At 41.3% G+C, this 13,431-nt stretch overlaps 1 protein-coding gene across 1 annotated transcript in view; it reads left to right on the top strand.

Annotated features, from left to right (window-relative positions):
- Positions 1–13,431, top strand: part of LOC124594116 (E3 ubiquitin-protein ligase lubel) — a 468,996-nt gene that overhangs the window by 414,594 nt on the left and 40,971 nt on the right. Inside the window, exon 21 of the mRNA XM_047132473.1 lies at positions 12,640–12,806. Within this exon, the coding sequence (XP_046988429.1) occupies positions 12,640–12,806 (167 nt within the window). The remainder of the gene's footprint in view (positions 1–12,639; positions 12,807–13,431) is intronic.

Below are 13,431 nucleotides of genomic sequence, written 5' to 3'. Positions count from 1 at the left end.
GTGTGTGTGTCTAAACAAATACGTTAGAGGAGAAAGTGTCAGCTGACAAAAGTAAAACTTGAGATAGTACCCAGTTTCCTAGATCAAGTCATTTGTCTGTTCCAATCATGTGGGTGCATAAATGCTGCATTGCCAATTGCAGGAAGGTGTAGCTCTGCATCTATTTAAAAGTGGACACATGATCATTATAATTTCTTTTACAACTACTTTTTCCATCATAACACTGAGCATAAAACTGTAAGCATTTACAGTGAAAAGTATACAGTAATACATTTGAATGATATTGCTGCAATCAGATTATGGGTACTATATTTCTTTCTTTGTGACTTTTAGACCATTCTGTTATAGTAATTCTTTACTGTTTCTATTATTTCATAATCATTAACAAAGGAAAATATTTCCAACTGAAATGTCCTTTCTTTGTCAGTAACGTTTTTAACATTCAAGATGTATTTCAAAGTGTTTGGCTTCTGTTTTAGAAGTGCTGCATAAGTGGTAATGAATGAAAAGAGCAGATATAATAATAATAATAGTAATATCTGAGAAAGGAAAGAAATAATAGTAATAATAATAATACTTTATTTAACTTCTAGTGGTTCATTTCATATGAACAAAAACAATGAATGTTACAATTATTTATACACAACACAATAATTCATTCTTCTGAAGATGACACTGATTAACATATGTAAGATTACAAATAAATGGCTTGCACCTATAACATATATTTTCAAAACAATTCTTACTCTGCACATTACAACGTTATTCTTCTAATTATTAAAGGGTTTTGGAAAAGGTATATCTTAAACAGAAATTTGAGCTTCACTGTGGAAAGAGTTGTAACCATACTCGGCAGTAAATTGCCTAATTTTAATCCTGCATATTGCATACTGTTTTCATAGAGGATTGTTTTGTGGCTGCTAATGTAAAATGTTTCTTTATTTCTAGTATTGTACTGATTCAAATGAGAATATATGGTGGGATGCACATTTTTAAAAGCAATATAGGTTGTAGAATATACATGTTTACTATGTTTAGCACACCAGTTTTTGGACATAGGCCATGGCATTATTCCTTATATTTAGCTCCACAGGTGATTCTTATAACTCATTTTTGAATAATCAGGGCTTATTAGATTTCATTTGGTTGTTGCCTTCCCCCAACATTTCTATTCCACATGACAGGGGAGAAAAATAAAGCATGATTGCTGTCTTTAGGACAACAGTATCTTTGAATATCTTGCTAATAATATTGATTGCAAGTATATTCTTAGATAACCTACATGATTGAGTAGGCTGTTCAAATGCTGCTCCATTGGGCAAGGTTGCTGTTGTGACACTGACACAACATTTAACAGTGCCGCCATGACAGTAAGCGCAAACGGCGATAGAGGCGCTCCACAACTCGGCTGAGTGCGGGAGCGCCACCTAGCTACGAACGGCGCCGGCTGCATGTCACGGCACGGCAGTCGAATAAGAAATACTGAGTTGTTATCATGTAACCAGCTATTGTTTCTAAGTGAGTGTGTTTGAATATCCACGCAATTATTGGTGATTAAAGGTTATAACACTTTTTGGCGATGAGGTCGGGTATTTTCACTGCATTGTGGATTTGTGTTCGTGACGGGGCAGACATGGAACAGCTTATGCAAGCACTCATTGAACAACAAACACAGCTGACGGCTGCTATTCAGGCACAACAAACACAGCTGCCGGCTGCTATTCAGGCGTTGTAGACGTCGCTTACTCATTGTCTGTCTTCCGCTTCTCCGCCTCCGTTCCTTCCTTACGACGAGGCCGCTGAAGACTGGGAGGATTATGAGAAGCATTTGCGGCAACACTTCTTGGCTTTCGGCATTGCTGACACTCCTATGTGTAAGTCATTATTTCTATCTTGGATTTCCCCATGGATCTATTAGCTGCTATCTCAATTAGCCCCTCTGCAGGAACCTGCCTCTCTGTCCTTCCAAGAAATGTGTGACTTATTGTCTAACTATTACCGAAAAAACACCCACATCGTTGCCGCCCGTGTGGCGTTCTACCGGTGTCGTAAACAGCTCCATCAATCTTACCGGGCTTGGGCGGCGGAACTACACGGTCTGAGTAGGAAATGTCAGTTTGTCACGGACACTCATCATGACTCTTATGCTGATTCAATGGTTAGGGATGCTATTCTACGGCTTGCTCCTGATAAAGAAGTTCGGCAATGTGCCCTACAACTGCCAAACCCGTTGTTGTCGGAAGTTCTAAGCATCGCTCAATCCTTTGAAGTGTCTCACGCTGCTGGTGCACAAATAGACGCATGGTGTGATGTAGGCGCTATACAGTCAACTTTCAACACGGACAATTTGCCTGTTTCACAGGAGAACGAAGATGTGGTGGTGGTTCATTCGCGTAAACAACATCGTGTTGGGCCGCAACGCTCGCAGCGAAAACAGCAACCACAGAAGAAGGTTCGTTCCGCATTTCCTTCTTGTCCACGTTGTTTTGTACAGCATGACAGGGCCGCGTGTCCAAAATGTTGGGCCACATGTAATTCATGTAGGAAAAAAGGCCACATTGATTCTGTGTGTCAGTCCCCTAAAGTTCCTGTCGACAAGGACGAGGCATCGGACATGGATGTTAACTGTGTGCTTTCTCAAACAAATAAGTTGTTTGTTACTGTTCATGTTCTGGATAAAGACATTCACATGCAAGTGGACACTGGCTCTGCAGTAACTCTCATTAATTCTCGCACGTATTTGGAGTTGGACTCCCCTCCCTTGTCTCCAGTTACACGAAATCTGAGAACTTATAATAAACAGAAAATTCCTATCATTGGCCAGTTTGATGCTTCCACTGCCTACAAGTCTGTTGTTAGGCCCCTCACGTTTTATGTGGTGGATCATGCGGGCACTGAAAACCTGTTCGGTTATGATGCTTTCCAGTTGTTCAGGTTCTCCATTGATGATGATGTGCACCTCATATCTGAGGATATTCCGTATCAACAGCTGGATGGATTGTGTTCTGAATTTTCATCCGTGTTATCTGCTGGTCTGGGTCGTGCCAAGGATTTTGAAGCCCACAGCACTCTTAAACCTGCAGCTTGCCCTAAGTTTTTCCGGGCTCGCCCTATTCCGGTGGCATTGCGTGCACCTGTCAAGGCTGAGATAGACAGGTTAACAGCTTCAGGGATTCTCCTTCCTGTTACCTCCAGCGAATGGGCATCACCAATCGTTGTGATTTCTAAACCAAACGGGAGTCTGCGATTGTGTGGTGATTTTAAAGCCACTGTCAATGCTCAGAGCCTCATTGACAATTATCCTCTTCCCCGTCCTGAGCAGTTATTCACCAAGCTTGCTGGGGGCCAGTTCTTTTCCAAACTTGACTTATCAGATGCGTACCATCAGTTGCCATTGGATGCTTCTTCCAAGGAATTTCTCGTCATCAACACTCCTTGTGGGTTGTATCAGTACCAGCGGTTACCATTTGGCGCCGCTAGTGCGCCGGCCATTTTTCAGCAGTTTTTGGAACAGCTCACGGCTTCCGTTCCCGGCTGCATAAACTATCTGGATGACATTGTTGTCATGGGGGCCTCCACTGAGGAGCACCTTCGCAATTTGCGTTCACTGTTTCGGGTTTTGCATTCGGCTGGGCTGAGGTGCAATCTGGACAAGTCACAGTTCTTCCAACCCTCCATTGTGTATCTTGGTTTCCACTTGTCCCGTGAGGGTATACATCCTCTACGTCAGCACGTTACGGCCATTAACGCTCTACCCCGGCCGTCTACGGTCAAAGAACTTCAGGCGTTTCTAGGCAAGATTGCTTATTATCACAAATTCATTCCATCCGCGGCAGCGGTAGCTCATCCTCTGCATCAGCTGTTATGCAAAACGTCCCTTTCTGTTGGTCCGACGAGTGTGAGCAGGCTTTTGTCCACCTGAATGCTCATTTGCAGTCGGCGCCTTGTCTTGCCGCATTCCGTACGGGTCAGCACTTGGTTCTGGCGGCTGATGCGTCACAATATGGCCTAGGGGCTGTTCTCGCCCATCGGTATGAGGATGGGTCAGAACGACCCTTCGCCTATGCTGCCAAGACCCTCAACGATGCGCAACGGCGTTACTCTCAAATCAAAAAGGAGGCGCTCACTATCATTTATGCTCTAAAAAAGTTCAGCGTTTTTTTGTATGGTTCTAAGTTTCACCTCATCACCGACCACAAGCCGCTGGTCTCTTGCCCATTGGCATCGCTTCCGGATAAGGCAGCTCACCACGTACAACATTGGGCCTTATACTTGTCTCGTTTTCACTATGAGATTCACTATCGCCCCACGGCCCAGCACGTCAACGCTGACGCATTGTCGCGATTGCCGATGGGCCCCGACCCGGTTTTCGATCGTGATGAACTACTCTCTTTCCACATTGATGAGGAAGAATGTCGTGCGGTCAAGGGTTTTCCACTTACAGGTTCGCAGGTCGCGTCGGCTACTGCGCGGGACCCGGATCTGTGTCAGGTGATCGGTTTTGTTCAACGGGGTTGGTCGGTCAGGACCAAGGGCCGGGCATCGGATCCCCTTTGCAACTACCATGCCTTGTGCCTTCGTCTGTCTGTTCATGATGGTGTTTTTCTTCTGGCCATCTCCACGGGTCATGGTGCCAGCCCCTCTTCGCAAAGATGTTCTCAAACTGTTGTATGAAGGCCATTGGGGTATTTCTCGGACTAAGTCCCTGGCCCGCAGGCACGTTTATTGGCCCTGTATTGATTCGGACATCGCCCACATGGTTGCTGTGTGTGGTGAGTGTGCTCAACAACTGGCTGCACCTCGTACAATGCCCTCTCCGTAGCCTCATCTGGCGCAGCCATGGGAACGGGTGCACACTGACTTTGCCGGCCCCTTCCTCGGTACTTATTGGCTACTGATGATTGACGCCTTCTTGAAGTTTCCGTTTGTTGTTCGATGTCCGTCGCCCACCACTGCGGCGACGACGCTGGCTTTGTCCAAAATCTTTGTGCTAGAAGGTCTTCCAACCACGATCATCACAGACAATGGCCCTCAGTTCTCTTTGCAGGCCTTCCGTGATTTTTGTACTGGACAAGGGATTCATCATGTTACAGCACCGCCCTTCCATACGCAATTGAATGGGGAGGTCGAGCGCCTTGTCCGCACTGTCAAAAGCCAGATAAAAAAATTGCTTAGTGATTTTTCCACAGATGATGCTCTGCTGAAATTTCTGAGTTCTTATCGCTTCACGCCTCTGGGTGATTGCAGCCCTGCTGAACTCTTGCATGGCTGCCAACTGCGCACTCTACTGCACCTGCTTCACCCTGTCAGGCCTTGTGCTGTGTCCCCTAGTGCAGGAAAATACTCGGTGGGTGCCAACGTGTGGGCACAAGGGTATGGATCTCACCCTAAATGGATTCCAGGGGTGGTCAAGGCTCTTCGCGGCCGCCGGCTTTGTGAAATACGTAAGGACTACGGCATGGTTGTTCGCCATTACGACCAGATGCGCCCATGAGTGGTGGCCACGCCGGTGCCACCACCCCTTCCTTCGCCTCCACCAGCCCGAGAGGCCAGTCCTGTCGCTGCTGCCGATCTACCGTACGTGTTGATGCAGCCGGCGTCGCTACCGCTTCTGAGTACGCCGGAACCGGCCCGTCGCGACGCCACCTTCTCCGGGACCCATCTCGCTGGAGCACACCCCCAGGTCCACGACACCTATGGATGCTGCTCCGGAGTTGTCACCCATCATCTCGTCCAGGAGGCACGTTCCCCGCACGAGCTTCCGTCCTGGGCATTTTCGACCATACTCTCGTGCCTCTCCGCGGGATCTTCTCGGGGCCTCACAAGAGACCATGGATGTCTCCACACTGTCCATGTCTCCAAGGAAGTGAGTGTTTTTTTTTTCAAGGGGGGAAAAGTGTTGTGACAGTGCTGTGACATTTAACAGTGCCGCCACGACAGTACGCGCAAATGGTGATACAGGTGCTCCGCAACTCGGCTGAGCGCGGGAGCACCACCTAGCTACAAATGGCGCCGGCTGCATGTCACAGCATGGCAGTCGAATAAGAGATACTGAGTTGTTATCATGTAATCAGCTATTGTTTCTAAGTGAGTGTGTTTGAATATCCACGCAATTATTGGTGATTAAAGGTTATGACAGTTGCTGCACTTGTAGACAGGTGCTGGTACTGTAGACTACCTACCAGATGGCAATATTGCATGTGTTCTGCACATGTGGTGGCTGCTTGACTGTCCCTGCCTGCAAACCATCTCCTGCTCTCCTGTGCCTGTGGCCATATGGTTGCCTCCAGGGGAACACATGAGTTTGAAGAGCTTATGCTAGAGTGTCAAAATGTATGTCTTATTTCAGATTACTTTGAATGGTTAAACCAATGAATTTTACACTAAATGCTTTTTCTACCATCTCACCATCTATGCACATTTTAATTTCATAACTGGGTCTACTATTGTTGAGTTCCATAATAAATGTTTATTTATTTAGATTTGCTTGGGTGGTGTCATCAATATGATGGCTTTTGCAAATGTCAAGTACATTTACAGACATAAAATACTTTTAGATCTTAGCCTTACAGGTAGTAATTAAACAGTAAATTGATGCTTGTCAAAATACATTACATATTACACATATTAATACAGCCAATTATTTTTTATACATTATTTTACAGTTCTTAAACTTAACCATTTAAAATTTGTTGAGTGAATTGAAACACTTTTCAATTAAGAATTCTTTTAGTTTTGATACAATATTAATGTGGCTAATCCACCAGAGGTTTGAATCCAGATGGACCCCTAGAAATTTACTCTCCTTTCCTTCCTCACAATTCCACATATCTCATTTATGTATGAGTGGTGTGAGCTGCCAGTTGTAAATATTAGCATCTGGGCTTTATTTACATTGACCTTTAATCATGGAAATATGAACTTAATTCTAGTATCCCATTACTTGCTGAAAATTTCTGTTCCCCACAATCTTTACCATGAAATAAATTTGAGGTGTCATCAGCACATTTTACAACGTACGAGTTAATGGGGTGTACAACATCGTTAATATATGCTAAAAAGAGGAAAAGTCCAAGAATTGAGCCTTGAGGGACTCCCTATGTCACTGTTTCACTTGTGGATTTAAAGGTTAATATCTTATTGTCAATTTATGTGTACGTTTGGTACATTGTTTTCGATTCACCAAATAGATGGATAGAAGTTTCATTGATGCATCTCTCATATTGTACGCCCACAGTTTTTTTAAGAGAAGCTCATGGTCTACTGAGTCAAAAGCTTTGCTCAGGTCAAGGAATATTCCAGCTGTGTGCATAGCCCGTCCTATGCTGCTATATACTTCATGGAAGAAACTGGTAACAGCAGTGGCCATGCTTAAGTCTTTCCTAAACCCATGCTACGATTTGGCAAGCATTTTGTGTCTTGAGAAAAATGATGTGAGTTGTGATAGGATAACTGTCTCAAACATTTTACTGAAGTTAGGGATTAGTGATATCGGTCTATAATTTGAAACTTCTTCTTTACTTCCCTTCTTATGTATTGGCTGAATTACTTAATCTTAAGGCATTTGGGTATATGTTTTCATTAATACTACAGTTGATAAGCTAGGTAAGGGGTTTAGTTATTTCATTGGCACATTTCTTGAACACCACCCATGAGATACCATCCCATTGAGATGAATGCTTATTCTTTAGCTTTGTATTGTGTTAAATATTTTCTGTTGATTCACCTCCATAAATTCGAGCTCTATACCATCTGTGACATCATTTGGTGTGCCAGCCTGTAGATCTATAATAGGGGCTGGTGGGTCAAAATGAGAGATAAAATGCCTATTGAATAAATTACCTACTTCATTTGGATCTTTCACTAGATGGCCCTTGTGTCTAATGCTAACTGGCTCACTTTGTCCCTTGCTGGTGGCTTTATGGTGTTTATTGGTTAGTCTCCAGGACCTATGTTGGCTGAACGCTCTATTGTATCATTGTTTATCTGTTTCCTCAAGTGTAAAAGGTCTGTCTTAAAAGTTGTTTTGGCTTGATTGTATTTTCCTTAAATATTTGTAGCTTTGTTTCCTTATATAAACAGTCAAGATCATATATATTCTGCCTTAACTTAATCAGCCTAGGTGTAAGTTTTAGCCTAGTATTACTTTCAAGATAAGAGTTTGTTTGTACCCTGGTTACTTTTTTGAGAGGGCAGCAGCAGTCAAAATGCTTCATCACTGTCATATAAAATTTTTGCCATTTGTTTTCTGACCCTTTCGTTTGGTAAATAGTGTCCCATTTCTCCTCTGCCAACTTAGCTTTGAAGGTGCTGATGTTGGTGCTATTCAGGATCTGCTTCTTCTCAGTTATCTTAGTTGCTGTTGGTACAGCAAACCTTGAATATTCTAAAACTTGACAATAGTGATCTGAGTAATGAAAATCAACACTTTAAAAGTTAACACTGTCTTTTACAGTTTTGTTGACTATTACATAATCTATCTTACTGGAGATCTGTAAACACCACTTGCAGTTTTAAACAGCAAAACTGTTTTTGGCCACTCATGTAGGAATTTATTAGGCCATAAGCAGTGCCTCTTATGTCAGTGTCCCACAGATTATCTAACAGGATGATAATGTTCACACAATCAAAAGTTTTGTCAAGGTCTAAGTATATACCTACAACATGTTCCCTGTTCTTAGTACCACTTATGGCCTCTTCAGTCATCTGAGCAACTGCTACACTAGTTGATTTGCATTTTATAAATTAATTTTGTTTTTCAAATATCAGATTGTGTTTGTTGTAGCAAACAATGCAATTCTTTATTGGATGGTAAATGTGTGGCAGAAATGAAAGTAAGTATAATAGGTTCACTGATGTTCTCAAAACGTATACATGATTTATGAGATACTATCAGCAACATCCACAGATTGATTGCTAACAATGTTTTTGGCTACAGGAAAGTAGAGTTGCTCATTGACTGTAAGGAAATACGGAATACTTTGGACAAGATGTCAACATCGTGCACAAAACATCATCTGTCTTTAAATTTTGATGAATCCAAGTTTATGCCCCTAAATAAGTGAAAGAACATGATAATATTTGATTATATCATCAGTAGAAAACACTGTTTAAATACCTGCAAGTAGCACTAAGAGATGATATAAAATACAATAAACACATGAAACCAATACTAGGAAAGGAACATGGATGATGTGGGTTTCTGGGAAAGTATATATGTTAAGGAAACCGTTAACAGTGCCGTAGTGTGACCTATTATAGAGTGCTGCTCCAATTTTGGGAGTGATAATAAAGTAGCCTGACATAAGACACAATAGGAATTCAAAGATGCACTGCCAGGATTCTAACAGAGTGGTACAGCCACAAGGTTTTCAAACTGCACAACACGGCTCCCTGGTCTGGTTTTACATGTAATAATGTTGGGAATGAAGAATAACCACAATGTGTCATTTATGTCATAGCTACTGAAAGCATTTTCCTAATAAAATAAATTTGGAGCTGAATCATGATAGTCTCATAAAAAGAACTATGAGAATATGTTTCCCACAAGTTAAAACAAATAACAAAACAAAAAAATAAACTTCCACTAAACAAGTTGGATTCCTACAGTCTCTCTTTCTCATCTTAGAAAATGCCTACCATTTAGCAAAGAACAAGAAACATCACACCACAGGAAGAACTTATTTTACTAGCTGCTCTGGACATTGTAGGTGTTAGGTGAATCAGCTACCAAGCAACTGGTGTATCAACTCAAGAATGAACTTTATTAATACCTTGTTCCAGAGAAATATTTTAGTTCCAGTAAGTTTGTAAACAGTGACTTGGTTCTGAAGCTGGCATATCGTGAAAAATTCCGTTCATTGAATGTATGCCCTTCAAAGTAATTAGACAAACATTCTACAGTTGTTAGATAAAATTTCAGCCTTCAGAAGGAAACTACTGTTGTGGGATAAAAGTTGGATGATAAATGATGACGTTTGTTTTATGGGGCACTCAACTGCATGCTCATCAGCGCCCATACAAAATCCCAATTTTTACACAGTCCAATTTTTACACAGTCCAATTTTTACACAGTCCAATTTTTACACAGTCCAATTTTTACACAGTCCAATTTTTACACAGTCCAATTGAGCCACTGTGAAGGATGATGATGATGATGATGATTATGATGATGATGATGATGATGATGGTGATGATAACACAAACGCTCAGTCCCCAGGCAGAGAAAATCCCCAACCTGCCTGGGAATTGAATCCAGGATCCTGTGATCCAGAGGCAGCAAAGCTAGCCACTAGACCACGAGCTGCGGATTGGATGATAAAGATATAAATTACTTTTTTTCCTACTCTTCGCTCAATTTTAGAAGACAATAACTTTCAGTTGAATAAAGAACTGAATTCCGTGTTTGTGGCTCATTTAACTGAAATACTTTCTGAAGTGCTTTCCAGAAGAAGCTGATCAATACTATTGGATCAAAGATCTTTTTGGTACAGAACTTCCATCGACACATACCACAGAAGAACAAGAACAATTTATTGCTATTTCTTGAGACTTCACATTGAAACTGAAGTTTGTTTCCTCGTAGGACCATTGCTATTCACAATATATATAAATGACCTTGTGGATGACATTGGAAGTTCACTGAGGCTTTTTGTGGATGATGCTGTGGTATATCGAGAGCTTGTAACAATGGAAAATTGTACTGAAATGCAGGAGGATCTGCAGCGAATTGACGCATGGTGCAGGGGATGGCAATTGAATCTCAATGTAGACAAGTGTAATGTGCTGCGAATACATAGAAAGAAAGATCCCTTGTCATTTAGCTACAATATAGCAGGTCAGCAACTGGAAGCAGTTAATTCCATAAATTATCTGGGAGTACGCATTAGGGGTGATTTAAAATGGAATGATCATATAAAGTTGATCGTCGGTAAAGCAGATGCCAGACTGAGATTCATTGGAAGAATCCTAAGGAAATGCAATCAGAAAGTAGGTTACAGTACACTTGTTCACCCACTGCTTGAATACTGCTCAGCAGTGTGGGATCCGTACCAGATAGGGTTGCTAGAAGAGATAGAGAAGATCCAACGGAGAGCAGTGCGCTTCGTTACAGGATCATTTAGTAATCACTAAAGCGTTACGGAGATGATAGATAAACTCCAGTGGAAGACTCTGCAGGAGAGACGCTCAGTAGCTCGGTATGGGCTTTTGTTGAAGTTTCGAGAACATACCTTCACCGAGGAGTCAAGCAGTATATTGCTCTCTCCTACGTATATCTCGCGAAGAGACCATGAGGATAAAATCAGAGAGATTAGAGCCAACACAGAGGCATACCGACAATCCTTCTTTCCACGAACAATACGAAACTGGAATAGAAGGGAGAACCGATAGAGGTACTGAAGGTATCCTCCGCCACACACCGTCAGGTGGCTTGCGGAGTATGGATGTAGATGTAGATGTAGATCACTGCTTGAGTTTTGGAACTTGGTGAAGCAGGAGACAACAAGCCCCTTTGCATTTTAATTCCTTTTGAAACATCCTATTTATGTGTCGTAGATTTGTCAGCATTGGCAGTCACCAACATGATATATAGATCATGAATGAATGTGGAGGAAAAAAAGTCACAGTTTTCGGTCTTGTGCTGAAGTCTAAAGAATTGATGATGAAGATGCAGGTAGTCCTTCCCATTAATTTTGTTCCCAGAATAATATGTAATAATATTACAAATTTATTAAAATGTGTTATGTCAACAGTTAATACAGAAGTAACCAATTTTATTTATTTTTTAAAAACTAAATATTCTTCATCATACTCTGACTCAGAAGTCAAGTGCGAAAGGAGCCACAGACGTTTATGTTTGGGTGAAGGCAGCCAAGGGACCAAAAAGTTTAAAAACAACTGGTACAGCCAATACAAAAGCATAACAGCCCTACTTAAACAGAAACTGTTGGTTTAAAGGCAATATTATGTTTACAAAAGCATTTACAGACAGTCAGTATTTGATGTTGACTGTGGAACAGTTCTACTATCTAGGGATAGTGAGAAGAGTAAATCGATCTAAACTCATACATGGAGTCACACAGATGGTCATTTCTCTCTCATTCTATACTCAGCTGGAACAGAACATGAAGTGGCTAATATTAGTACAATGTACCCTTTCCCATGCATTGCACAGTAGGTTGCAGAGTATGTATTTAGACACAGAACAGTGAGAAACAACCTGAAATAAATTGTTGCACAGACAGCCGAGTAATGAAAAGCAACTGATATCTTGGTAGATGAAGCCATAATACACATGCAAGATGCCAATATTGTGAATTGTCACTGGTGAAGCAGTGCATAATGTATCCCACTAAATGGGGAGGTGCAAATCATATAACACTGAGAAATTTCACTTACAAATTTTTCATACTGAACAGGTGTATGTGCTGTAGACCACAACTTTATTAATTTTGTTCTGATAAAAGGCCTCACTATGCACATTTGAATGTTAAGGTAGAAATCTGTCTTCCTAATTTTAAACTAATCTGAATTGACACTTACTAGGTATTACAATAATCTGCTGTGCATTTTATAATACATCTTAACATGAAGAACGCATGGAAACTTCTAAACTTTAAAGGCAATTTATGTTGACAGGAGCACAACTTGGCATTTGATACAGAAGTTCCTGATGTCGTCAAAGAGCAAATGAAAGACAATACAGCCCTTAAGTGCCTTGTTCAACTACAGAAAGAAACACCAGGAGGACTTATTGACACTGTCTGCAATGGAGACGTTTCAGAAGGACAGGCAGGATTGTGCAGGTAAGCACAAAACCTTGATGTTATGCAATCATTTTTTTGCACTCTATGCACATTATGTGAACTGTGTTCTTAAATTACTAAACACCAACAAGATTTTCTTTTTCTTAGCACATGTGTGTGTGTGTGCGCGCGCTCGCACACGCGCACACACACGCGCACACACACACACACACACACACACACACACACACACACACACACACACACACACACACACCAAAAAATCACTTATGGACTTTTCTCTTTCTTTCTTTCAGAAAATATCATTTGTTGAGGTTTCATCATACCATTGTTCCTTTTTGATTGGTTTATTCATCCAGAAATCATTTCACAGAAGTATTTGACACCCCACGCTAATAAAAGTGCTGAAAAATGAAAACAATTAATGAATTCATACATATTAAGAACCATATTATTACTGACACGTTTAGCTGACAAAGGATCTGTATGTTTTGTACATTGTTTTTTTGTATACACATATTTATAAACAAGTTAAGCAATAATTTCAAGAACAACAAACACTGCAATATTACTGAAGTGGCGTTAATTCTGGACACGTTGTAGTGATTAATTAAACATTATAATGAGTTCATTTTAGTTGAAATATTCTTTATAATTTATTACA

The sequence above is a fragment of the Schistocerca americana genome, chromosome 2 (genome assembly GCF_021461395.2).
Source record: "Schistocerca americana isolate TAMUIC-IGC-003095 chromosome 2, iqSchAmer2.1, whole genome shotgun sequence".
NCBI classification, from domain to species: domain Eukaryota; kingdom Metazoa; phylum Arthropoda; class Insecta; order Orthoptera; family Acrididae; genus Schistocerca; species Schistocerca americana.
This window is presented reverse-complemented; position numbering and strand designations above follow the sequence as displayed.